Genomic DNA, 26,483 nt, shown 5'->3' with positions numbered 1-26,483 from the left:
GGGCGAAAATTGGGCAGAGTATAAGCAGGAAATTTGATTGTAATGGCGAACACACTTTTTTTTACATTATTGTGACCTATTTATAGGATTTACACGAAATAACTACCTAACATAATATACGGCTAAGATTTTAATTGAAACCAACTGCTTTACAAGATCCTTTTCTGCATTTGGCGCGCTTGGCACACGATTCTGGCTTGGTAACCACCCACTAACATTTCAAACCTTGGCATTTCCCGCTTAGCCACTTCTGATAATTGTTTCCAGTTTTGACGTGTCCTTTACAATCGGAGGCTCGGTCCAATAATTCTCTAAGTATGGAATTCTTGCGTTCGACTTTCGCCCTTTGCTTCGACTTCAGACGACTTCGACACTCTTCTACTTCGACTTTTACCTCGCTCTTGGCTTGTGAAATTTTCTTGTTAAAAGGAAGGATTTTTTTTACTGAGGACACGTGCCCTGCTTTGTTTCCAAAGTTTTTTCAAAGTAACAAAATGCCCCCTCAGAGATGCCATTTTGACCTGCAGGTGCCTGATCTGCGAGAGAATGGCATCTATGAAAGTTCCCGCTTCGACCTAAACGTTTCCACTTACTTAATAGGGTAGAGTCACTGTAACGTCTTTTCCATGACGTCAAGCCATCATTACTTCCCCACGCTTCACTGTATCGAGACGTGGGCTCATTAAATGTGGTGTGATGGCGCCCTTTTCGTGGCAGTGGTGGGCTCCACATCTGCGAACTCTCAGCTCCACGTGTTCCCCCTCCTACCACGTTTGTGATTTTTGGAAACGTAGCATTTCCTATTTTCTCGTTGGCATAAGTAGCCTTTTCCTCCAAGATTTTCTCTCTTCTTTCTTTCACGTTTTCAACCTTTTTCCTCAATTTCTTTGTTTTTTTCCATTTGCTTCTTCAAACCGTCTCGGTTTCTTCAAAGAACTTCTTCCTTCAACAATGGAGGCTACTGCTCCAACCACTGCCCCAGCCAAAACCTATGAGCTCCGTCTTATCGACGGCAAACCATATGTCCCAGAACCTTTATTTGTTGACGAAAAAGTGAAGATTTGGCAATCTCAGGTACTCATTCCTTTTCAACTTGAAGGTGCACCTTTGTCTTTCTTAGGTCCATTACCCGTCGATGCCCCCTCTGAAATCTACACCACTGACGACGGAGCTTTCTTCCCCACCAGCAGAGAATCCAAACCGTTGATATCCTCTCCAACTTCTATTTCCTTGCGCTTCTTTGATAGGAATTTTCGAACGGCTCCACCCTTAAAATGCCCTAAATTTGGCGACTGGATGGCACGTCTAGAACCTAGCAAAGGCAAGCAATGGGAAGAATTAAGTATCGACACCCTGTTGAACCTGTCGCTGGAAGGCATTCCTTATTCTCATAGCATGCTGACGGATGCACTATACTTTTGGGAAGGTTCGACGAACACTTTCCATACTAGTTGTGGCATGATCACTCCTAGCCTCCTGGACGTTGATGCTATCACGAGTTTGAAACCAGTTGGCCCTGTGTTTAACCATGTGGATGTCGACGTGGTTCCGGTGAAGTTCGACGTCGGTGACACTAAAGTCCGACATTCAATAACTTCATTGCTCATCACCATAAGAATACTTCTATCATTAGCGATGAGGAACACGTTGCTTTCTTGACGTATTGGCTGTCGAGATGTGTTTTTTGTTCTAGGTCCATGCAGGTGGCCAAGCAGTTCGTCTATCTTGCAAGTCACCTACACAATGGTGGTAACATCTCTCTGGGACAGTTGATACTGGCCAACCTCTATACATCACTGACGGATATGGCCAGATAAATCAGATACTACAACCCCAACACTCTTAAGAAGAAGAATGTCTTGGTGCATGGACCTTTTTGGTTGCTGCAATTATGGCTAAACGCCACTTTTTCTGAAGAGCTAAAACCTTTTAGGAACAGGAAGATAACCTGTTCTCCGACCAAGGTTTATAGCGTCTGGGAACGCTTATTGACTCTGACTCCAGTTGACAAAGGCGCCCCTAACCTCGACCTTTTCAAGCCAATGTTCGACTTGATGCTGAAAAGGGTCGATTTTCAACCATCTATGGCCCCTTTTGCTGATGGAAAATCTGGCCCTACGTGGCTCACCAACATCTTTTCTCCTGTGAAGGAGGAACATAAAAAAATTTCTGTTACTACCTGCAGGCGCTTCTTGGTCCCCATTTTTCTATCTTACTCCATCGCGAGCACGAGTCCCAGTCTGACAGCTTATCAGCCTAACCTGGTAGCTCGACAGTTTGGACTTTGCCAACTAGTTCCCAAATCCCTGCTTACTTGCCATGAACTATTGGTAGATGTCCTTAATGACGAATCCTAGGACCATGTTCAAGAAGAGTATGACAGCATATGGAATAGTCGGCCTTCTCTCAACTTTACCAACTTTAAACATGCGTTTTACTGTACTAATGAGTTCAAAACTTGGTGGCGAACTTACTTTGTCACGTTCGTCGGTGATCCTGATAAGAAGATTGCTGAATTGACTGCTGCTATTTATCATTTGCAGGGCAAACCTACTAAATGTAAGGCTACTAACATCAAGCAGATTCAAGCTTTCCCGAAATACTTTGGGGTGGTATATTTTCCTAATAATCTTCGTCGAACCATTTCTCAAGCGGCTGAGGTGTTAAGGGATAAGGTGACCAGTAAGATTCCCTCTTTAAAAATACCTGGTTACGCGAAAGATAAATATCTCTTCGCACTTCATTTTGCAAAAATCAAATTTCCTCCCTTGCCTACTAGTCCTTTGGCTTTGGCATTTTGACCGCCAATCCCGGACTGGCATTATTGTCCTTTGTCGGATATCCAGGATGCTTGTAAGAAAAAGGCCGCTAGAGTGGAATCGACGAAGTACAGGTTGGATAACTATCCGGGTGTTTTGTATATTGCTCCTCAATATGTGAGAACACTTACTTCCATCCCCAATGCTAACAGCTTTTTGGAAAGCTCCTTTCATTTCTTTTGACTTTTTATGTTACTAACTTGGCCATTTCTTTTAGCTATTCCTCTTGCATCCGCCAAAGAGACTCCTGCCACCAAAACCACCAAAGCTGACCCTTCCAAAGTAATGGTACGTCTTCAAACTTGTAGATTTTTCTCTTCCTATTTTTACTGCTGTTTAGTCTAACACTTGTTCTGCAGCCCAAACCTAATAATCCTAATTCTGATGATGAACCCATCTCGCTTTCTCTACACAAGGTTAGTTCTCCGGCTCATTTCTTTTTCGACTAATATGTTTTGTTTTCATTTTCCTGTACCTGATCCCTTGAGTGTCTACCCTTGTGCTAGAATCGGACACATTCTGTGGTTTATCCTGCTCCTTCTCACCAATCCAAATCGTCCAAGAAGGACAAGTCACAAACTTCTGAAGGGGCGAAGGTATTTTCTCTGACTTGAGTCTTTTCATGTCGAGCCAGAATTTTGGTCTTATATAGTGTATGCTTTTCCAGCTAGCTCGGGATGCTAAACCCCTTCATCGATCTCCTAGCTCCAAACACAAAAGGAAGCAAGAGTCTTCTCTTGAAGGTGGGGAGGCTAAAAGACCAAAACAAAAAATCAAGGCCTCCGAACCTTGTATCGTGCGCCTCTTGTCGAATCTGGCGGGGAATTAGAAGATGATACTACGCCTTTAAACACGAAACGAAGAAGTAAGATTTTTGTCGACAAATACTTTTATTTTGGATGTCATACCCTAATTTTGAACCCCCCTCAGATGTCACACCTCCAGACATTTCATCAACTCAAGACAAGTACCCAGAGCAGTCACTTGTTTATCTGGTACTCAATCAAGGGTGTTCAAGAACAAAGAAGCTCAGGCAAAGGATCAATCAATAAGAAAATGACCTCTAATACAATCATAGGACTCAAATGATTCATTTATTCACCTATGTTTATTAGACATCAGTTATCAGGACTCAGATTTGCTCAGGTAACCAAACTAGGGTTTTGAGCCCATCAAGGACTGAAATCAGGGACCACATCTGGGAAACCCTAAAAAGCTCCAAGGCATCACTCAAAAGGCTCAATCATCTTCAAATTATCCCTATGACAATATCCAATGGGAATTGTACTTCAATTCAAGATTCACAATCATCAATTTCATCTGACCTACAAATTAGGGTTTTTGACCTAATTCATCTGGACAGTTGACTTTTAATCAGGACATGGCTCCACAACTCAAAACATGGTTCAAGAACTTCTATTACCTCAATATGTTCCATTCATATCATTCATTTGAGGAGGAGAGCTTGATTCATCACAAAAGTCCAAGATTTCACTTCATTTGAAAAAAGTCAACTATACAAGATCACCTTTGACTTTTAGGGTTCTGGGTCAAAACATGACTTTTTAAGGATCAATATCATCCATATATGATTATTGAATTCATTTGACCAAGATAAATCAAGAAAATCAATCAAGAATCAAAAATTCAAAGATTGACTTTTCATACTTAGAAATTTTTCTAAGTGTTTAAAGGTCTTTTTTTCAAAACTTTGGAAGGGAATATCTCAAAATTTCAAGTACAAACTGAAAACAACTTCCAACATCAAAGTTGTATATTTTGGCCCAATGAACAACTTTGTCACATATGATTTTTTTGGCTAGAAATCAACCATTGAAGAGATATGGAGCTTCAAATTTGCTGCCTTCATGAAACTAGCAAAGAAACCCTAGTTTTCTTCAAACTTTGAGCCCATTTTACACAAACTTCCCAAATGATTTTGAAGAAACTCCAAACTAATGAATTGAAGTACATGTTAAGGGCTTTCCAAATTATGCTCAACCTTCTCCAAATTCATTTTGAGCTAGGAGTTATGCTTGTCCAAAGTTAGGCTCATGAAGTGAAATTACAAGTCATGACCAACTATAGTTTTGGTCAATTCATGCAAATGCCTTCACCAAATGATGCTTCTAAACTTCATAAATGCCATAAGAGATAGGAGGGAATCAATTACATCATTGCACAAATATTTGAGAATATTCCAAAAAGACCAAAACATGTGATTATGTAATGATTACATTTTTAGAATTTATGGCCAAGTGGTGATTCACCAAAGGAATCTTCTCCCAACCAATTAGAGCTTATTTCTGCATCGAATTTATCCCCTAAGATCAAGCAAAACCGATGGCTAGGGAGTGGTATCAAAGAGCTCATCATTGCATATGTATTTTTCTCACATTTCTTTATAACCAAGAAACCAAATAACTTCACTAAGCAAGCTCACTTACTTCAATTGCTCTGAGTCCTTTTGCCTATAAATAGAAGTGTCATCCTCCATATAATACACACCAAAGAAACTCAAGAATCTTGCTTTCTCCTTCTCTCCCTCATACTTAGGTTTTTCAAAGGTCCTTTGGCAAGAAGACTCGGATTCTTCAAACCAGAGCTCTTCCTTTGAAAGTAAGTATTCAAACACATCAAAGGAGGTATTTAGAAGTGATCCAAACACCTGGAACACTTCTGTACATGGAGAATCATCATCTTCACCTCTCACTTGGAGCCATATCAGTTGAGGTCGAGCAAGAGTTTTTGCACCTGAGAGGATCATTAACCCTCAGTCAATTCCATCATATCATGCATATAGAGTATTTCATGTTAATTTTCAATTTTAGGGTTCTTAGTGTTCATGCGTGCGAATTTTGAATTACACTGAAAATAAATGAAATCAAAGGGTACCATCATGATCCTTGTTCAAAAACGAGAAAAATCCATGTTTACATCTTTAAGTTTGGTTGAGAAACGAGTGAGATAGCAAAAATTCAAAATTTTGAAGCTTGAGGTTGAAGATGAAGATGGTGGCGCCATTTTTCAAATTTCCCAGGAATGAGTTTATTTTATTTTGAATGATAGGCGTGTCATCTATGAATTCATCGTAGTGTCAAAATGGTTACAGCGTGCATCCAAAGTCTTGCCTTGCCTTAGGTCTGGGGTTCGAACCCCCCTTAGACCTTTTGTTTTGTTCATTTTATTTTTGACTCATTTAAGCATTTGTTTTCAAATATAATGAGCTGGAGGTGTTTGTTTAACAAGCCACGCGTGTGGTTCAGATGGTAAGTGTTTTGAGTGGTGACCTAGAGGGCTGAGTTCAAGCCCTTTGGGAGACAAAACCTTATTTTTTTTATCACTTTTCCCATTCAATTCCTTCACAACTTTAACCATTTTATTCACACTTCAAATTAAATCATTTTCACTTGATTTTTCACACACTCTTCATTTAATATATCTATTTTATGAATATCCAAAAAAATCACAAAAATATATTAATTTTAATATATTTTAATTAGCTTTAAAATCATATGTTTTAAGTATGTTTTAATACTTTAAAATATAGTTATTTTCTTTTAAGGTTCAAACCTAATCTCTTGTAAATATTTTTTGTGATAAAACCCTAATCATTTAGGTTTTAATTAGGTATAGACTTTGTCTTTACCCTAATTAAGTTGACTTTTGTCAATATTTTAAACTGTTTTCAAACTCTGATTAAACAGACGATCAAGGTTTTCAGACAACAAAACCTTGTATCATTTCAAATCTCTTCAACTGTTTTTCATAAACAATAAATCATTTTAAATGGGTCTCTAATAGAGTGTAAGACCCAACACCCTTTTCTTTTTCATAGTTTTTTTTTTCAAAACATCTTTAAACAGAAAAACTTCTCATCTGTTTTCAAAACATTCATCTGGTATTTAAAGGGCATTATTCCCGGTGAAACTCTTCAGATACCTATGTGACCTAGTGTCCATCTTCACTTCTTCTGTTTTCAAAACAAAAACATTCAATTGTTCTCAATAAAACATTCAACTGTTTTCAATGAACATTCAACTGTTCACAATCAAACCCTCAAACTGTTATCAATAAACAACCAAGCTACTGGTAAGGCTTTGTACATACATCTTTCAAAGACCTCCTTTTCATCCAGGTTAGGCTTTATAGCTTTCAATTTACAAGCTTTCATTTAAATTACTGTCAAAAATAAACTGTATATATATACTATTTAGAACTACGTCTGAGAACAACCTTAGGGTAAATAAACTATATACATATATTATAGGACTATGGCCTAGGATTGAGAATGTCTTCCCGGTGAAGGCTCTTTCCTAATTAGATTTCCTTAGTTCAAACCTCAAGATGAATTATTCCCGGTGAAACATCTTGAAAAAAAGCCTTAGAACAAAAATAGGGCACATCCACCCAAGAGGAATTATTCCAGGTGAAACCTCTTACCCATTTGCTTAGAGCCAAACTAAGTTCAAAACCACATAGCTTCCTCTTATGCTATAACAAGGACCCTCGATGACCCTCGATTAGCCTTCTCTCGGGCTTACAATACAAGGACCCACAGGCTTCTTAAAAGCATATTCCTAGCTTTCTCTTGAGCTTGTATACAAGGACCCATCAGGTTTCTTATAAACATAGGAATAGGTCTTTAGTCACCTTTTAGCCTACCCTGGTGATATTCTTCTACTCTTTAAACTAGACTTCAAACAAGCTAAGAATGTCTCAATCTCAGTATTGAGTTCACCCTTTTTGGAATGAGATACATGGACAGTCTCTGTCACCTTTATTCTCAATCTCCAATAATTTTCCTCCTTAGCAGAGTCTAGGTTCCATATCTGTCTATTCCCAGTCAGAGTCAGCCTTAATCTTGGGCTTTAAACAAGAAGTCTCAATCAATCCTTTCATCCTTTCACATCAATTTAGTGCTACCCAATCATTCATTAAGCACAAAATCCCCTGGAAAGGGTCAGCTTCCAAAAAAAATTCAACTCTCAAAAGATAAAATCTCCAGGTGAGTAATTCCCTGAAAGGGTTAGCTTCCAAATCTTCTTTCAAACCTTCAAAAACTCCTCAATAGAGTCTAGGTCAATCACTCAAACAAAATCCCCAGTAGAGTCAATCTTCAAACCTGGGTCTTCCATTCATCAATTCCTGCTTAACAAAAGCACAATCCTCAGAAGGGTCAATCTTTGGTCTCTAAACAATAGAGTAATCCTCAACAGAGTAATCCCCTTTAAGTCAAAAGATCCCATATTGGTAGATCTTCTCCCCATTAAGAGTCATCCTCAACCTTGGGCTTTGTACAAGGCAGATACTCCCTTTAGAGTCAAAACCCTGCTCATAGGTATTCCCCTATCTAGAGTTAGCCATAACCTTGGGCTTTGTACAAGGCAGATAATAGAGTCTCCACAGTGAGTCCTTCCCCATCAAGTAGCCACAACCTTGGGTTTGTACAAGGCAGATAAACATCATTCCTTGTGTCAAAAGATTCCTAACCTTCAGGATCTTTTCCCTAGAGAGTCAGCCACAACTTTGGGCTTTGTACAAGGCACACAAAATAGAGTCATCCATACTCAGTTTCCTCAACAGTCAGCCACAACCTTGGGCTTCATACAAGGCAGAAAATAGAGTCTCCCTAGGTAGAGTCAGCCACAATTCTGGGCTTTGTACAGAACACTAAAATAAACCCTTCAATAAAACAAAATAAACACTCTCCAACTAGATTCAGCCTCAATTCTGGGCTTCATATAGAACACAAAATCCACTCAGTCAAAAGTAAAAATTCCCAGTGGAGTCATCTCCCAGAGTCAATAAAAACCTTTTAAGCCTCAAGCTTGGGCCTCATACAAGCCAGTCAAATCCAAATCTTTTTATAAAATAGATAGACTTGACTTATCTCTATAGAGAGATATTTCTCCTATTTCACCACATTCAAACAAACAAACATTTCAATTTCAAACATTCTCCCATTTAGGACTCTGAAAGGCATGCTCTGAGGCACACACACCCAGACTTGTACAACTTTCCCTAATTTGTTCGAGAATCTTTCTTTCATTCAAGAGACACTTGACTGGCATACTTGTACACAACCAAGTAAGGTCCCTCTCTTATGAAAAAACTCAGCTTTTCTGTCACTTTAAATGTTTGTGGTGGAATAGTAGTAATACCTCTCTGTAAAGATGACTTCATGTCTCTTTACTGTAAACAGAGATTTAATTCAAGCTTCAACCTTGAGCTTCAAGAAAGGCACCAAAAACAATTAATTTCCCTAATTAGTTCCCCGAACTACAAAAAGCTCTGACTTCCATTAGGGATATGTAGGCATGAGATTCACAAGGAATCTTAGAGAGCTAATCAAAAAACCAAAAACAGTCAAATCATCTGTCTTTCAAATTAATTCTTTCTCCTAACACAAAGGAGAAACTTTTCCAATCAAGCAGCAACACACACACATAGACACAGAGAAGGTTCTCGTAGAGTACTACGGATATGTAGGGTGCTTAAAACCTTCCCTATGTATAACCGACCTCCCGGACTCCAGAATTTCTAGTCTAGGTGAATCCCCACACTTAGCAAACTCTCAGGGTTTATTTGAGATCTTTTTCCCCTTCCTCCTCGTAGGATAATTAAAAAGTTTGTGTGCTATCGTTGGAAGACCTGAAATAAAATTCATCCCACAAGGGCGCTTTCTCCTTCCAAATTTCGCGTGAAGGGTTTAGCGTGCCGTCCTCCCAAGTGAAACGGGGAGGTAAAAAAACGACACCACACTGGCCTCATCTGATATTCACATTTAGTTTCGAATATAGCTTCGGTTACTCCCCTCCATCAGCTTCGGTCAAACAGTCAGATTCTCCTAAAGCTGTCGTAGCCGCTTCAAAAGGAGACGAGAAACAGTGGAGTTTCGACCCAGCGCTTCTGGTACAAACTACTCACCACAAGCCTCTATGATTGTGATAACACGAAAATATACCATATTATTTTATTTAATTAACATAGATTATGTCCTTATTTTAATTAATTATATTATTTTATTTTAGTATTATGTTGGTATTTTTATCTTATTGCAGGTATTTAATTTATTTCGAGTTCGGATGAAAAGGATAGCATATTGCGAGAAATTACCGGAAAGAAGAAGAAAAATAAAGAAGAAAAATATTGAAGAAAATTAGAAGAAGAAAAAAAAAAGGAAAGGAAATAAAAAATATATATATATAATGGTGGGGACACCCGTCCCTCACCAAGGGACACCCGTCCCATGTGATGTCCATGTGGTACACGTGAAGAAGGAATTGGTGGGGACACCCGTCCCTCACCAAGGAACACCCGTCCCAGTGAATGAAATGAAAAGATAGAAATGGGTGGGGACACCCGTCCCTCACCAAGGGACACCCGTCACACTTGCATTTTCAGAATGTGTCAAATGTGCTCCGCTTCTTCAGCAACTTCACTTCAGCAACTCCACTATTCGCTATTTTTCTGCGCCCGACTCAGCCCACTCTTCCCGAGATTCTTTCTTCAGCAACTGCATCCTACAACTATATAAGGAGAAGAAATCATCCAGATTAGGTTCGCCTCTTCATCCGCCGTTTTCAAGTTCAGAGCGTTATTTTTCAGTCTTAAGTTTTCCTTTCAATTTTCCAGTTCAAGCTTTTGGTTTCTACACCAGAAATCAAAAGCCCCCTTAGTTTGTTTTTAAACTTCCAGAATTAGTTTTAGGTTTTACTGTTCGTGCAATTTCCCTTTTCTGCATTTGATTTTAATCCGAGAAGAAAGAAGCAAAAAACCTACCGGTCTGTGGAGGATTTGCATCTGGTACTCAAAGCATATTTCAATCTTCAATTTAATTTCCAGGTTTTTATATTTATATGCTTCTGTCATTAATTTCCATATCTGATAACATGTTTGAGTTTATGTCTGTTTATCGTTTTTATTCTGGAACTATTATTAATATTATGTCCGGCTAATTACTTTGTACCAGTGTGCTAACCATTAACCGGATGAATTAATAATCACTGATTGCATAAAACTTTACTAAAATCATTTTCTGGTTCTTAGGGCTGGAAATGAGTCGAGTCGAACTCGCCTCAGCTCAGTTCGACTCGTTAAGAATTGGCCGAGTTCGAGTTCGAGTTTAAGACGAACTTTTTTTTCAGCTCAAACTCGACTCGTTAAGAATTGGCCGAGTTTGAGTTCGAGTTCGAGTTTATCACGAACTTTTTTTCAGCTCAAACTTGACTTGTTAGAAGTTCACGAACATCTCGGTTCAACTCGTTAGATTAATCTTGTTAGGTTCAACTCGCTTATTTCACGGATTAAAAGTAATTTTTTAAAGTCTACTTTTTTATTTATATATATATATATATATATATATATATATATATATATATATATATATATATATATATATATATATATATATATATATATATATATATATATGACATTTTAAATTAAATTTTTTAAAATAAAAAATATAGAAATAAAGTAAAAGTTATAAGATTGGAATTTATACGATGTTAATTTTATTTGTATAATTATTTGTAAAAATATTTTTCTCACTTGAGAATATAAATTATCAATTATAACCGTTAGATTAAAATAAAATATGATACTAAGATTTAGAGCAAATCTTCAAACCTACTCTTAAGGACAATATAATCTATCTGATATATAAACGAGTTGACTCGTGAACCTAACGAATCGAACTATGTATAGTTCAAGTTCAGCTCATTTAGTTAACAAACTTAATTTTTAGCTCATACTCAGCTCATTTGGTTCATGAACCTAGTTCAACGATTTAATTTTCGAATCGAGTTTCGAACTATTTTCGAGTTAGTGTGGTTCATTGACAGCCCTGCTGGTTCTGATTTCTAAATTAATTGTTAAAAAAATTTCTTTTTACCATAGTAGAAATTCAGTTAAGGTACAAAATTAAGATAACGACAGTTTGAGGTTTTTACCGGATAGTGGAAATCAAACATCAGCTCTAAATACAGCGAAAGCGCTTTAGAGTTGATTGTATTTTATTTAAGTTTCAAAAAGTATTTTTCGGTTTGTGATAATTTAGCGAAAGCAAATATATTAGAATTGTCAGTATAATTAGATTCAATAGACGCGAAGGCGTGAGGCGAAGATTTTTAATTTAAATAATGTATTCTGAAAATATTTTACGCATCGAATTATGCACAAGATTATTAACTCGATGGTCGATGAAAGCACACCGGTATATCAATTCTCATTATTTAATTAAAACCTGATTTAATTTCCCGTTTCACAATCAATAACAAATCGATTACCTTAGCTGCCATTAGCAACGAAAACCCGCATTATTTGACCCTCAGTCCTTGTGGGTTCGATAATCTTTTAAAACTTAACGACTAAGCTGTATACTTGCAGTGAAATCCCGATTGACTTTTACAAAATCCCGATCAAGTTTTTGGCGCCGTTGCCGGGGACCAACAATCAATATTGTTATTCCGTTGTTGCACCGTATAGACTAAGGCATTATTTTATTTTTAAAAAAAAATAAAAATTCCTATAATCCTAGGTAGATGGATTACCCAAATTTTATCTACAACCCAGACTCCCATTATTTCGAGGAATCTCAAGAACCTTATAAATCCGACCTCGAAATACTAATGGAGAATTTTAATACGTCACTAACTCCTTCTCACCCAAATTACCTCTGCAACCACCAATCCCAATATTTTGCGGAATCACAAGAATCCCATATTTCTACCCTCGAAGCATTAGTAGAGGACTTCAATTCAACGCAAACTTATCATCAACCAAATTTCCTCTACGATCACCACGCCCAACATTTTGAGGAGTCGCAAGATTATCATAAATCCAACCTCGAAATCTTAATGGAGGAATTCATTGAAGCACAAACTCTCTAGGCTAGAATCTACGATGACGAAGCACTTTGAGGAAACACAAAATGCAACTCTAACTCCCATTGAAGAACCCCAAGAATCCCATAAGTTTTAACTTCACAACATCAATAGAGGATTCCGACGAGACGCTAAGTCACTCTAGGTTAGAAACTATGATGGAGCACTTTGTAGAGACACAAATCGTCCAAAACCAAGAGTTTATCAAACAAAGTCTTCAAAACAATGAAACCCTTAGGCAACTGACTACTATGGTTGAGTCCCTCGCTACTCACAACATGGCATTAGAGACTCGAATCTCCCAACTTGAACAAAACCTTCTAGGACCCTTCCTTGAGAAGCATGTGGATGTTGAAACAACCATTAGTGAAAATCAAATTGAAATTCCTGAGGAGAGTGATTACGAGATTGAGGAGAGTGATTATGAGATTGAGGAGAGTGATAATGTAGTTGAGGAGAGTTCTAATGAGAAAAGAGTGGAGATTGAGAAAAATACACCAACACCATTTGAAAGGGAGGTTGTACAAGAGGTAGAGAAGGAAGCACCTATTGTTATTCCTACTCCCTATACCCCACTGATTCCTTTCCCGCAAAGTTTTATGGAAGTTAAGGTAGAATCCCAACCCAAAACCTATGTGGAGGTATTGGAAAATATCCATACTAATGCACCCTTGTTTGAAGTATTGCATAAAAAGAGAAATTTAGAGGAACATGAAACTAAGGAGATCATTAGTGTTAAGAGGTTAAGGTTAACCTTTGACGTGGAGGATGAAATCACTAAGCCCAGACTCAAAAAACTGATACTTAGGATAGATCCAGAACCGCCACCATGATTTCAAAAGAATGAACCTCCCCACAGAAGAAAGAAAAGAAAAGGTGAGGGATATGTGAGATGGCTCGATAAGTGGCCATGGAAAACGAAGATTACTAAAAGTTCAACCGAGGAGTCATTCTCGAGAGAACCATCATGACTGCTTGCACTCTTAAGCCGTCAAGCTATCGACGTTAAACAAAGCGCTGCGTGGGAGGCAACCCACGAGCTTTCAATTTAATGTTTTTCTTTTATTGTTTGAACTTGCAGAAAATAAAAATATGGATCGCTTGTCACGTCTCGACCGTATCTAGGAGAAAAATCTATAGACGATCATCTAAAAAATGAGCTGGTGCCCACGCACATTTCTATGAACGTTGCTGCTGGTGGTGACACTATTGATGTGCATGATAGGAGAAGGTATTTACTCCAGACGCGGAGCAGATTTGGTCGTGATAGCCCGCCAGTAACATCCATTCAGGTTCTGTCTTTCCTTTTTCCATCTTTTATCAAAACATTGAGGACAATGTTTGGTTTAAGTGTGGGGGAGAAGCTTTACCGCTTTCATTTATTACTTTATTTATTGTCTTCTAGTTGTGTTGTCGAGTCTTTTTACATGATTTTCGATTGCTATTGAATTTCCCCTGAAATTTAAAATTTTTAACCTCCAACGAGAATTTTCTTTTTGACGCATGGCGCACACACTCTAAAAGTATAGAGGTTGTCACACTTTAGGCTTTGTTAGAAATACTTGGAGATGTTTCAACAACATCAATACCGTCCCGACACCCTAAACCCCCTAATTATGTGATGTCAATTTGAGTACCCATTATGCTGAGACCTTAGGCTCAAGTGTTTAAAGTAGCTCTTAAGTAGTTTATATTAGCAGTCGGCACCATCTTAAGCACAAACTACGTAGGGAGTCGATGAATATAAGTGAATGATCCTATTTTTAAATGATTTAATTGAAGAATAACCTTCTAAGTTAGGTGACCCTCACCCGGTCATTTAGCCCAACGGTTGTTAAGCCAATAAGAATTTAATAATTAGCACCCACTGTTGGTTGGCCTAGAGGTCACTGGTACTGGGCTTGGTAGGGTGGACTACGGTCCGATCCCCCGCAACCGCAGTTGGGAGAAATGGGGCTGCACCACTTAAAAACCAGAACTCCGTGCTAAAGAAAATGGATCATAGTCGCTAACCGATTTCCCCTACTATGTGAGTGTAAGGATAACGGGCTTAATGTGATTGCACTTGAATGAAAAAGAGCGAAAGAAATATAACGAAGGATGTAGGTTGAGTTATAATGGCATGATTCAAATCATTTTGTATAAGGAGGGAGTCTCTGAACATTGTGTCGTTATGGTGTCCTTGGTATTGAATACTTAGTACCGATCGATCTAACATTAGCTTAGCGGTCATGTATGATTAGGAGTCGTGTCGTGCCTTTGTTTCAAACCACGCTTAATCATTTCTTTTACTGTGTTGGTTAGTTGCTTGAGGACAAGCAATGGTTTAAGTGTGGGAGAATTTGATAACACAAAATTATATCGTATATTTGACTCGATTAACATAAATTATGTCATTATTTTATATTAATTATATTGTTTTATTTTAGTATTATGCTAGTATTTTCAGATTATTTCAGGTATTTAATTTTTCCCGAGTTCGATTAAAAAGAAGAAAAATAAAGTATTTTCGAAGGATTATTCGGTGAAGAAATGGAGAAATTCAAAAGCCCGTATTGGAGGCCCATTATTTAAATTGAGAAGAAAAGAAGATGGAGAGAAAATGAGAGGGAGAGAAAAAGAGAGGAAAGAAATTGGAAGGAAAGAAAAAAAAAGGAAGAAAAGAAAGAAGAAAAAAATTAAAAAAAAATAAATTAACAAGGTGGGGCGTCCACCTCAGGGCTTGGTGGCCCCCACCCCAACACACACCCCACGTTGAGAAAGAAAAGAGAGGACACCCGTCCCCGGCCAAGGGACACCCGTCCCCATATGCTAGAGAAAAAAAGAAGAAAAAAAAGGGGGACGTCCGTCCCTTAGCAAGTGGCCCCCGCCACTTGTATTGTTTCTCTCTTCCGCTATTTTCTCCATGATCCAGTCATCTAAGCACCACTTCAACTCTCTCCGATTCTTCAGCAACTCAGCCAACGGACTCCCATCTTCTCCTATTTTCTCTCCTTCAACCGTTCAACCCTCTGATATAAAAAGGCACAGAACCAACTTGATTAGGTCCGACTCCTCTTTTCGTTCGGCCGTTCTCTACCATTTATTCCAGATTTGATTTCTTTTTTGTTTTTAGGCAATTATTTATTCACGATGTAAACGGAATAGTTCTCCACATCGGGGACTATTCTAATATAGTCTTAGGATTTAGTTCTGCATTAATTTACGTTTAGGATTTAAGTCAGCCAGCATATTACAATTCAAGCTTTCCAATTAATTACAGGTTCATTTAATTTTACAGCAATCTACTTTCTTGCTTTTATTTTCTGCTATTTATATTTATGCTTTATCCTTTAGCTATTGATATCATTTCAGTTTTTACCATATTTCTTCAAACAACGCTTTAAATTATATTAAACTGCTTCTCATGTTTTTGTTTAGTCTAAAAACCCAAAATTGCTTATTTCTTTATGTCATTATGTTTAGCTAAATAGTTTTGAGTCCGGTTTACGAGGAACGTCGTTACCGACGAAATTCAATAGAAAATAATAGGTACGAATTTATTATTAAAATTTCGTTTTGGTTTTAATTCCCAATTCTAATTTAAATAACTTTGTCACGAGAGAGAGAGGTTATTTAACATGATTTTGTCACGTGAGTGAGAAATCAATTAAGGTTAGAGCCGACACTACGAGAGCGTGGGGATCAAACTGGATAGTGGAAATTAGGCAACAGATCTAAATACAGCGAAAGCGCTTTAGATGCGTTTAGGATATTATTGGCTTTCAAAATATATTTCTTAGTTACCGGGCGAGCGAGAGCAAAATCTTGGGATTAGGAAGTATGGCTTTAGTTAATACCGCGAGAGCGTGAGGCGGAGTCTTTAAGTTGGTATATTCTACGAAACTTAGTTATAGTCGTAATTAGTACCCGTTTTCTATAAGTCCTTCAGGAACGCGAAAATCATATCCCGGCCTCGTTTTAGTATTATTTTCTAGTTTAGTTTAGTTTTACCTTTAGTTTCCCCTTAATTAATTATTCATTAGCCTTAGCTTTACAAAGCGACGATAGACTACAGTAGGTTGACATTGGTCTCTGTGGTTCGACAATCTTTTATATTACTTCGATAAATCCGTGCGCTTGCGGACGCATCAGATTGTTGGACGAATTAAATTATTTCGTAAAACTTTCTTCTGTTTTAGGTCGGCTCTTCTAACCCATAAACTGATGTTGCTGGTACGGCTGAGTATTCTCCGCTTTCTGACGACATTCCTCTTCCTCAAGATAATCCTGATTTAGTCGCTGGTGAGTTAGTTGACTTAACTATCACAGCTATTCGTATCGATTCTGATTCTGTCACTAGTCCCTCCACGCACTATACTTTCTATTCGACTAGTTCTGATTCTAGTCTTTCAGATTCCCCACGGGCTCTAGGGACTGCAAAGGGAAATGACCAACTCCTTGTCAAAAGTGCTCTTTCACATCCAGCCAGCACACAGGGTGTTCCCTTGGTCACTGAGTCTGCTCCTCCTTCGACCTCCGCTGGGACTTCACATGCTGAAAAACCCACAGCTGCCTTGCCAACTGTTGCTGAAAAGACCACTTCGCCTCCACCAATCGTCGGTAATAATACCATGCTTGACCTCCCAGGAGGTAAAGACTTAGAATCGACAATCTTGCTTTCTCTACACAAGGTTAGTTCTCCGGCTCATTTCTTATTCGACTATTATGTTTTATTTTCATTTTCCTGTACCTGATCCCTTGAGTGTCTACCCTTGTGCTAGAGTCGAAAACATTTTGTGGTTTATACTGCTCCTTCTCACTAATCTAAATCTTCCAAGAAGGAAAAGTCACAAACTTCTGAAGTGGCGAAGGTATTTTCTCTGACTTGAGTCTTTTCATGTCGAGCTAGAATTTTGGTCTTATGTAGTGTATGTTATTCCAGCTAGCTCAAGATGCTAAACCCCTTCACCGGTCTCCTAGCTCCAAACACAAAAGGAAGCAAGAGTCTTCTCCTAAATGTGGGGAAGCTAAAAAACAAAAACAAAAAATCAAGGCCTCCGAACCTTGTAGCGCTGCGCCTCTTGTCGAATCTGGCGGGGAATCAGAAGATGATCCTACGCCTTTAAACACAAAATGAAGAAGTAAGATTCTTGTCGACAAATACTTTTATTTTGGCCTCATCTGATATTGACATTTAGTTTCGAATTCAGCTTCGGTTACTCCCCCTCCATCAGCTTCGGTCAAACAATCAGATTCTCCTAAAGTTGTCGTAGCCGCTTCAAAAGGAGACGAGAAACAGTGGAGTTTCGACCCAGCGCTTCAGGTACAAACTACTCACCACAAACCTCTATGATTGTTGGACGAATTAAATTATTTCTTAAAACTTTCTTCTGTTTTAGGTCGACTCTTCTAACCCACAAACTGATGTTGCTGGTACGGTTGAGTATTCTCCGCTTTCTGACGACATTCCTCTTCCTCAAGATAATCCTGATTTAGCTGCTGGTGAGTTAGGTGACTTAATTATCACGCCTATTCGTAGCGATTCTGATTCTGTCACTAGTCCCACCACGCATTATACTTTCTATTCGACTAGTTCTGATTCTAGTCTTTCAGATTCCCCACTGGCTCTAGGGACTGCAAAGGGAAATGACCAACTCCTTGTCAAAAGTGCTCTTTCACATCCAGCCAGCACACAGGGTGTTCCCTTGGTCACTGAGCCTGCTCCTCCTTCGACCTCCGCTGGGACTTCACATGCTGAAAAACCCACAGCTACCTTGCCAACTGTTGCTGAAAAGACCACTTCGCCTCCACCAATCGTCGGTAATAATACCATGCTTGACCTCCCAGGAGGTAAAGACTTAGAATCGACAATCTCGCTTTCTCTACACAAGGTTAGTTCTCCGGCTCATTTCTTATTCGACTATTATGTTTTGTTTTCATTTTCCTATACCTGATCCCTTGAGTGTCTACCCTTGTGCTAGAGTCAAAAACATTTTGTGGTTTATACTGCTCCTTCTCGCCAATCCAAATCATCCAAGAAGGACAAGTCACAAACTTTTGAATGGGCGAAGGTATTTTCTATGACTTGAGTCTTTTCATGTCGAGCCAGAATTTTGGTCTTATGTAGTGTATGTTTTTCCAGCTAGCTCAGGATGCTAAACCCCTTCACCGATCTCCTAGCTCCAAACACAAAAGGAAGCAAGAGTCTTCTCCTCAATGTAGGGAGGCTAAAAAACAAAAACAAAAAATCAAGGCCTCTGAACCTTGTAGCGTTGCGCCTCTTGTCGAATCTGGCGGGGAATCAGAAGATTATCATACGCCTTTAAACACGAAATGAAGAAGTAAGACTCTTGTCGACAAATACTTTTATTTTGGCCTCATCTGATATTGACATTTAGTTTCGAATTCAGCTTCGGTTACTCCCCCTCCATCAGCTTCGGTCAAATAGTCAGATTCTCCTAAAGTTGTCGTAGCCGCTTTAAAAGGAGACGAGAAACAATGGAGTTTTGACCCAGCACTTCAGGTACAAACCACTCACCACAAACCTCTATGATTGTTGGACGAATTAAATTATTTCTTAAAACTTTCTTCTGTTTTAGGTCGGCTCTTCTAACCCACAAATTGATGTTTCTGGTACGGCTGAGTATTCTCCGCTTTCTGACGACATTCCTTTTCCTCAAGATAATCCTGATTTAGTCGCTGGTGAGTTACTTGACTTAACTATCACGGCTATTTGTAGTGATTCTGATTCTATCACCAGTCCCTCCATGCACTATACTTTCTATTCGGCTAGTTCTGATTCTAGTCTTTCAGATTCCCCACTGGCTCTAGGGTCTGCAAAGGGAAATGACCAACTCCTTGTCAAAAGTGCTCTTTCACAACCAGCCAGCACACAGGGTGTTCCCTTGGTCACTGAGTCTGCCCCTCCATCGACCTCCGTTGGGACTTCACATGCTGAAAAACCCACATCTGCCTTGCCAACTGTTGCTTAAAAGACCACTTTGCCTCCACCAATCGTCGGTAATAATACCATGCTTGATCTCCCAGGAGGTAAAGACTTAGAATCTGTAACATTCGTAATTTTTCCTTAATTTAATTTAATTGGGATTTAAATTATTTTATTGGAATTATTTGACATTTCTCTAAAAATTATGGAAAATAATAGAGTTGGGCCGAGGTAGTGTTAGTAAAAGGAGAGGTGTTAGTCCCAAGGCCTTTTTACTAAATTTTATTATTTTTCATAAAAGAAGGAAAAGAAGAAAATTAGAGAAAGAACGTGAAAAGAGCAGAAGAGGAGAAGAGAGGAAGAACGTGAAAGTGCAGAAGCAGAGAAATGGGAAGAGTTCAAGAATTTGGCTAAGGTAAGGGGGACTTATCTGATTATCATCTATTATCGGGTTAGGGGTTAATAGCATAGAATAGATGTGGAATTCGTATCAATTGAGTCATATGATAGTTTTAGGGATTGGGTTAATTTGTGTGACTTTTAATCCTTTGTTGAATCCATGATGTGTATGATGTTATGATGTCAATTGATGCTTGAATTGTGTATATTAATGTGCAATTTGTGTTGTATGTGTGGTTCATTTTCTGAAACTCGTACTGGTGTGATTTTGAGGGCATTTGGGATGTGTAGAATGTTGTTTTCTGCAGGTTGGGGTTTCTGAAATCACCGGTTCGCGCCCCGTGCATAGGGTTGGCGCCGCGAACAGGTGGGCAGAATGCCAGGAAGTTGTGATACGCACAGGTCGCGTCGCGTACCCGTGTTGGCGCCGCGAAGGCGTAACTTTTTCTCGTTTCGCGCCGCGTGCAGATGTTTGCGCCGCGAATAGCTTGGCAGAGAGCCAAGGATTTTTGGGACGCTCAGTTCGCGCCGCGAACTAAGATGGCGCCGCGTGCTGTTGATGTTTTGAGATATTTTAAAAGTTCAAAGATGCATAACTTTTTAACTGTTGGTCCGTTTGATGTGCCGTTTCGAGCTAAACGAACCTTATCGAATAATCTATATGATGATCATTGATTGGTTTTAGAATGATGAGAATACATGTGTGCTAATTCATATTGATGATGATGATTGGTGTAAATACGTGTATGTTTCTATATGATAATGATGATGGAATTGTGATTGAATGATGTTAATATATATGAACATACTTGATGATGATGATGATTTTGATGATGATGATGATGATGGTATAAGTATGTTGTATATGTTGCATTCATTCATGTTCATTGATGATACTGTATCCATAAGGGTGTGTTGGATCAGTGAAGGGCATGATTCCCATTGTGTGGAATCTGTGCTGGCAGGGCCGTATCTTGATGATGTTGGATCGGTCATGGGTTATTCCCATTTGATGATGTTGGTACCACATGCATAGTGTCAGTTCATACATATGCATGATTTATAACATGATTGGAGGTATTCCAGTGTTGTAAATGTTGATGATGTGTTGATTGTTGTTTGACTTGTTTTGAATGTCTGTTTATGAAACAATTGGGTGAATGATGCAACTGTGATGTGTTATTGCTTTATAACCTTATAACATTTGTTAATTATGATGAGACTCACCCTTACATGTTGTCATTTTCAGATTGAGGATAGCGGTTGTTCGACTCGGTGAGGATTAGCTCATGAGTCAGTGTTTTAGTTAGCGTCAGGTGTCATGCTCTGGTAGTTGTAACATTGAGGGCGCGATTGTTTAGAGTTTATGATTATGACTCTAGTTATGTTTTGATGTTTTGAAGGATAAGTTTTAAAGATGTTAAACTTAGTCCGTTTGATTTAATTTCCGCTGTGTTAACATGAAACGTTTTAATTTATGATGATTACCTCAGTGAATGCATGACATGACTGAATGATGTTATTTATTATGAATTGTGGCACCCTTATTTCATGTACTCTGAATATTTGTTTTATATTGCCGCGGGGTTAGTAAGGGGTGTTACAGAATCGACAATATCCACTGCTGATAATATGTTGCATGCATTTATGGATATTGATGTCGGCTCTGCGCTGGCGAGGCTGAATAGCTTTGTAAGCCAATACACTTTCCCTTCTGACTCAGATCAATCTCGAGAGCATGCAGACAAGATGGGGCCTGAAGCCACCAAAATCAAAGCTTTGCTGCGCGACGACCATAGTCTTTGTCGGGAGCTTTTGGAGGCTTATTCTCAGCAGCAAGGGATGGAGATCTCTGATTTCTGCATGCTCACAGTGGAGGGCTTTGCAAAACTCCTTCCTCTTCTTCTTGAAAACATTGAGAATGTGAGGAAAAATGAGGATATGATTGAAGCTAAGCAGACCGCTGTGAAGACAAATGTGGACACTGTGATCAAGGCAAAGAGAGTGATCGAGGAGATGAAGACTCAGCTGGTCCAGGAGCGTCAGGAGCAACTCTCTAACACTGAAAGATCCGCAGCAATCCGCCGTCGGCTTGAGGAACTGTCGAAAGAGATGTCTGACTTGAAGTAGGATTTGGATCTCATCACCAAACAGGAGGAGGAATTTGCCAAGGAGATTGCCCCCACGCAGGCGCATATGCTAAGGATGACTGTCGATGTTGTTGCTGTTAGCCTAGCTACGGATCAAATTGAAAAAGAGATCAAGGTGCTCAAGGATGAATCTGACACCTTGGAAAGCCGAGCAACAGATCTTCAGCTCAAATTGTGTTCTTTCTAGAAGCTATACGGCCATTTATGATTTTGTTGAGACCATCTGCGTATGGTTTTTATTTTGATGTAATTTTTCCTTTTTGTACCTTTTTTATTTTGTAATTTTTTGACAATTGGTTTCCGGACCAACTTTAAATGCCATGTTTTTGTTTTATTTGCCGGCTTTTAATACTGTTAACCAGCTCTATTTCGACTTTCTATCTACGTCGTCGAAATGGTGAATTCCTGAAGAGTAGGTTTATATCCCTTTAAGTACTTGCCATTCACTCTGATAACCCGTCGATCCGGGGCTAATTCCTCTAACTCATAAGCATTGTTGGTAAAGACTTGTATTACCCTAAACGGTCCTTCCCAATTTGGTGACCATTTTCCTAAAACCCTATCATTTCTGTTCATAGGTAATACCACTTTCCAAACTAAATCATTAATAGCGAACACCTTGTTTCTTACCTTTTTATTGTAAGCTTTAGCCACTTTGTCCTTTTGTCTTCTTAACTAAAATTCTGGTATGACAGACTCAGGATGTCATTCACGATGTCAAGACATCTGATCTGTTATTAATGTAGCAGAGGCAAAACAAAAAGATCCCCCAACTTTTAATTACCCCTAAGAAGGAGTCAATGAGACCTGGGATCACATATGTTTAGTCAACATAACCATATGATAAAGTTTACATGGTTCTGTAAAGGAACAACTAACACTTCTGAACCTGATGTTATGCACGATGTCATAACATCCATGACTGAATAAACAAAACAATGCAGAAGATAAACAACACAGTTAATTGTTAACCTCCAAGGACCCATCAGGTTTCTTATAAACATAGGAACAGGTCTTTAGTCACCTTTTAGCCTACCCTGGTGAGTTTCTTCTATTCTTAAAACCAAACTTTAAACAAGCTAAGAATGTCTCAATTTCACATTGAGTACATCTTTTGGAATGAGAGACATGGACAGTCTCTGTCACCCTTATCTCCATTAATTTTCCTCCTTAGCAGAGTCTAGGGTCCATATCTGTCTATCCTCAGTCAGTGTCAGCCTTAATCTTGGGCTTTAAACAAGAAGTCTCAAATAGTTAATCATTCTGCCATCATCCAAAATTCCCTGGAAAGGGTCAGCCTCCATTCATTCTTTCATTTTATCATAAAATCCCTTGGAAAGGGTCAGCCTCCATTCATTCCTTCATTTTAACAAAATCCCCTGGAAAGGGTTAGCCTCCAACATTCCTTCATTTTAACAAAATTCCCTGGAAAGGGTTAGCTTCCAAAAACTAAGCTTTCAAAAGATAAACTCTCCAGTAGAGTAAAACCCCTGGAAAGGGTTAGCCTCCAAAATCAGTCCTTTAAAGTCATAATTCCCTGGAAAGGGTTAGCTTCCAAAACTTAAACTTTTAAAAAGATAAATCTCACTTAAGGTCAGTCTCAGTCAATAAAAACCAATTCCCCGGTAGAGTCTACTTTAGGTCAATCACTCAAATAAATTCCCCAGTAAGAGTCCATCTTCAAACCTGGGTCTTTCATTCATCAATTCCTGTTTAACAAAAGCACAATCCTCAGTAGATTCAACCTTTAGGATAATCCTCAACAGAGACAAAAATCCCCTCTGAGTCAAAAGATCCCACACTGGTAGATCTTTCTTCATTTTAAAAGTCAGCCTCAACCTTGGGCTTTGTACAAGGCACATACTCCCCTTAGAGTCAAAACCCTACTCGTAGGTATTCCCCTATCCAGAGTCAGCCACAACCTTGGGCTTTGTACAAGGCAGATAATAGAGTCTCCCCAGTGAGTCCTTAATCATCAAGTAGCCACAACCTTGGGCTTTGTACAAGGCAGATAAACCACATTTCCTGTGTCAAAAGATTCCTAACCTTCAGGATCTTTTCCCCCATAGAGTCATCCATACTCAGTTTCCTCAATAGTCAGCCACAACCTTGGGCTTCATACAAGGCACAAAATAGAGTCTTCCGTAGCTAAGAGTCAGCCACAACCTTGGGCTTCATACAAGGCACAAAATAGAGTCTTCCCTAGCTAAGAGTCAGCCACAACCTTGGGCTTCATACAAGGCACAAAATAGAGTTTCCCTAGTTAAGAGTCAGCCACAACCTTGGGCTTCATACAAGGCACAAAATAGAGTCTCCCTAGGTAGAGTCAGCCACAATTCTGGGCTTTGTACAGAACACTAAAAAACCTTTCAATCATAAAACAAAATAAAACACTTTCCAACTTAAGTCATCCTCAATTCTGGGCTTCGTACAGAACACAAAACTTCTTAGTTTAAGTTAATTTCCAGTGGAGTCATCTCCCAGAGTCAATAAAAACAATCAAAAAGCCTCAAACTTGAGCCTCATACAAGCCAGCTAAAAAATCAAATCTTTCAAACAGTAGATAGACATAGCTCATCTTTATAGGGAGATATTTCTCCTATCTCACCACAATCAAACAAACAATCATTTCAAACAAACAATCATTTCAAACATTCTCCCATTTAGGACTCGTGAAAGGCATGCTCTGGCAACACACCCAGACTTGTACAACTTTCCCTAATTTGGTCGAGAATCTTTCATTCAAGAGACACGTGACTGGCATACTTGATCAACCAAGTAGGGTCCCTCTCTTAATGAAACAAACTCAGCTTTTCTGTCACTTTAAAATGTTTGTGGTGGAATAGTAGAAATACCTCTCTGTAAAGATGATTTCATGTCTCTTTACTGTAAACAGAGATTTAATTCAAGCTAAAACCTTGAGCTTCAAGCAAGGCACCAAAAACAATTAATTTCTCTAATTAGTTCCCCGAACTACAAAAAACTCTAACTTCCATTAGGGATATGTAGGCATGAGGTTCACAAGGAATCTCAGTGAGCTAATCAAAAACCAAAAATAGTCAGTCTGTCTGTCTTTTTCATTCAATTCAATTCCTCCTCCTAACACAAAGGAGAAACTTTCCCAATCAATAAGCAACAAACACAAACAGATAGACACAGAGAAGGTTCCCGTAGAGTACTACGGATATGTAGGGTGCTTAAAATCTTCCCTATGTATAACCGACCTCCCGGACTCCAGAATTTCTAGTCTAGGTGAATCCCCACACTTAGAAAACTCCTAGGGTTTATTTGAGATCTTTTTCCCCTTCCTCCTCGTAGGATAATTAAAAAGTTCGTGTGTTATCGTATGAAGAACTGAAATAAAATTCATCCCGCCACGGGCGCATTCTCCTTCCAAATTTCGCGTGAAGGGTCTAGCGTGCAGTCCTCCCAAGTGAAACGGGGAGGTAAAAAAACGACACCACAGCTGGCAAGGGGCTATATTGGCCAGCTTCATATAAAATTGTTTTTGACCGATATTGTTAACGCCAGCCATGAAGTAGCTTTGGTCGGCCTCGATATTTTCGACAATACCATCCTCCCTCCAGATGATTAACCGTTGGTGCATGGAGGGAGGTACAGCTCCTACACCGTGTAACCACTATCTCCCAACTAGTAGGTTGTAACTGGATTTTCCTTTGATGACCATGAAGATGGTTGGTCGAGTTACTGAACCAACAGTGATGTTTAATTGGATAACACCCATTGTATTTTTGGTGTTTCCTTCATAGTCTGAAAGGACCACGTTATGGGATCTGATGTCAGTATCGAACATCCCAATTTTCTTCAAAGTATGATGTGGTATAATGTTTACCGTCGCACCACAATCGACTAGCACTCTATTCACAGCCACTTCCTCTACTTTATCCCTTATTAGTAAAGGCTTCAAATGACCTCTCATTGCCATGTCTGGGCGTTCGAAAAACGCATCTTGGTTCTCTATGGAACCATTGTTCATCATAAAATAACACGTTGGCCTATGTAAGGCCATCTCTGCAGCAGCAGTTTCATCAACATCTTCAGCTTCAGTCTAGATGTTGAATTCTTGAGGAAGGATTGACACCACGTTGACCAGGATGTCGAGACTTTCTCCTGAGTCAGAAGCAAAGTCATATGTCGCCTCGTCGGGATCTTTGGCCACAGGCTTACCAACAAACTCCTTGATTTGTTGCTTAACTGCTGAATCGACCTTCACTTTATATTGCTTTCTTTTGTAAATCTGGTCAATTGTAGCCTGTCTGGCAGCAGCAGCAGCAGC

General features: G+C 39.0%; 1 protein-coding gene across 1 annotated transcript; it reads left to right on the top strand.

The window, feature by feature from the left end:
* Positions 1-2,343: 2,343 nt before the first annotated feature.
* LOC131661172 (uncharacterized) lies at positions 2,344-19,683 on the top strand. The gene is made up of 10 exons (XM_058930612.1): positions 2,344-2,439; positions 2,544-2,682; positions 3,037-3,107; positions 3,179-3,235; positions 3,326-3,415; positions 16,936-17,341; positions 17,890-18,014; positions 18,091-18,582; positions 18,673-18,762; positions 19,291-19,683. Exons 1-10 carry the CDS (start codon positions 2,344-2,346, stop codon positions 19,681-19,683), a joined length of 1,959 nt encoding a protein of 652 aa, XP_058786595.1.
* Positions 19,684-26,483: the final 6,800 nt, after the last annotated feature.

The sequence above is a fragment of the Vicia villosa genome, linkage group LG1 (genome assembly GCF_029867415.1).
Source record: "Vicia villosa cultivar HV-30 ecotype Madison, WI linkage group LG1, Vvil1.0, whole genome shotgun sequence".
Taxonomy (NCBI): Eukaryota; Viridiplantae; Streptophyta; class Magnoliopsida; order Fabales; family Fabaceae; genus Vicia; species Vicia villosa.
The sequence above is the reverse complement of the archived record's forward strand: the minus strand, read 5'-3'. Positions and strand labels throughout refer to the sequence as shown.

What these genes read in the sequence shown, in the direction of transcription:
- LOC131661172 (XM_058930612.1), top strand. Translation starts at nt 2,344, where the DNA reads ATGACGAATCCTAGGACCATGTTCAAGAAGAGTATGACAGCATATGGA. An exon ending in GTTAAGGGATAAGGTGACCA is followed by an intron (nt 2,683 to 3,036) that starts GTAAGATTCCCT and finishes CATTTCTTTTAG; the next exon opens with CTATTCCTCTTGCATCCGCC. An exon ending in TCTCGCTTTCTCTACACAAG is followed by an intron (nt 18,583 to 18,672) that starts GTTAGTTCTCCG and finishes CCCTTGTGCTAG; the next exon opens with AGTCAAAAACATTTTGTGGT.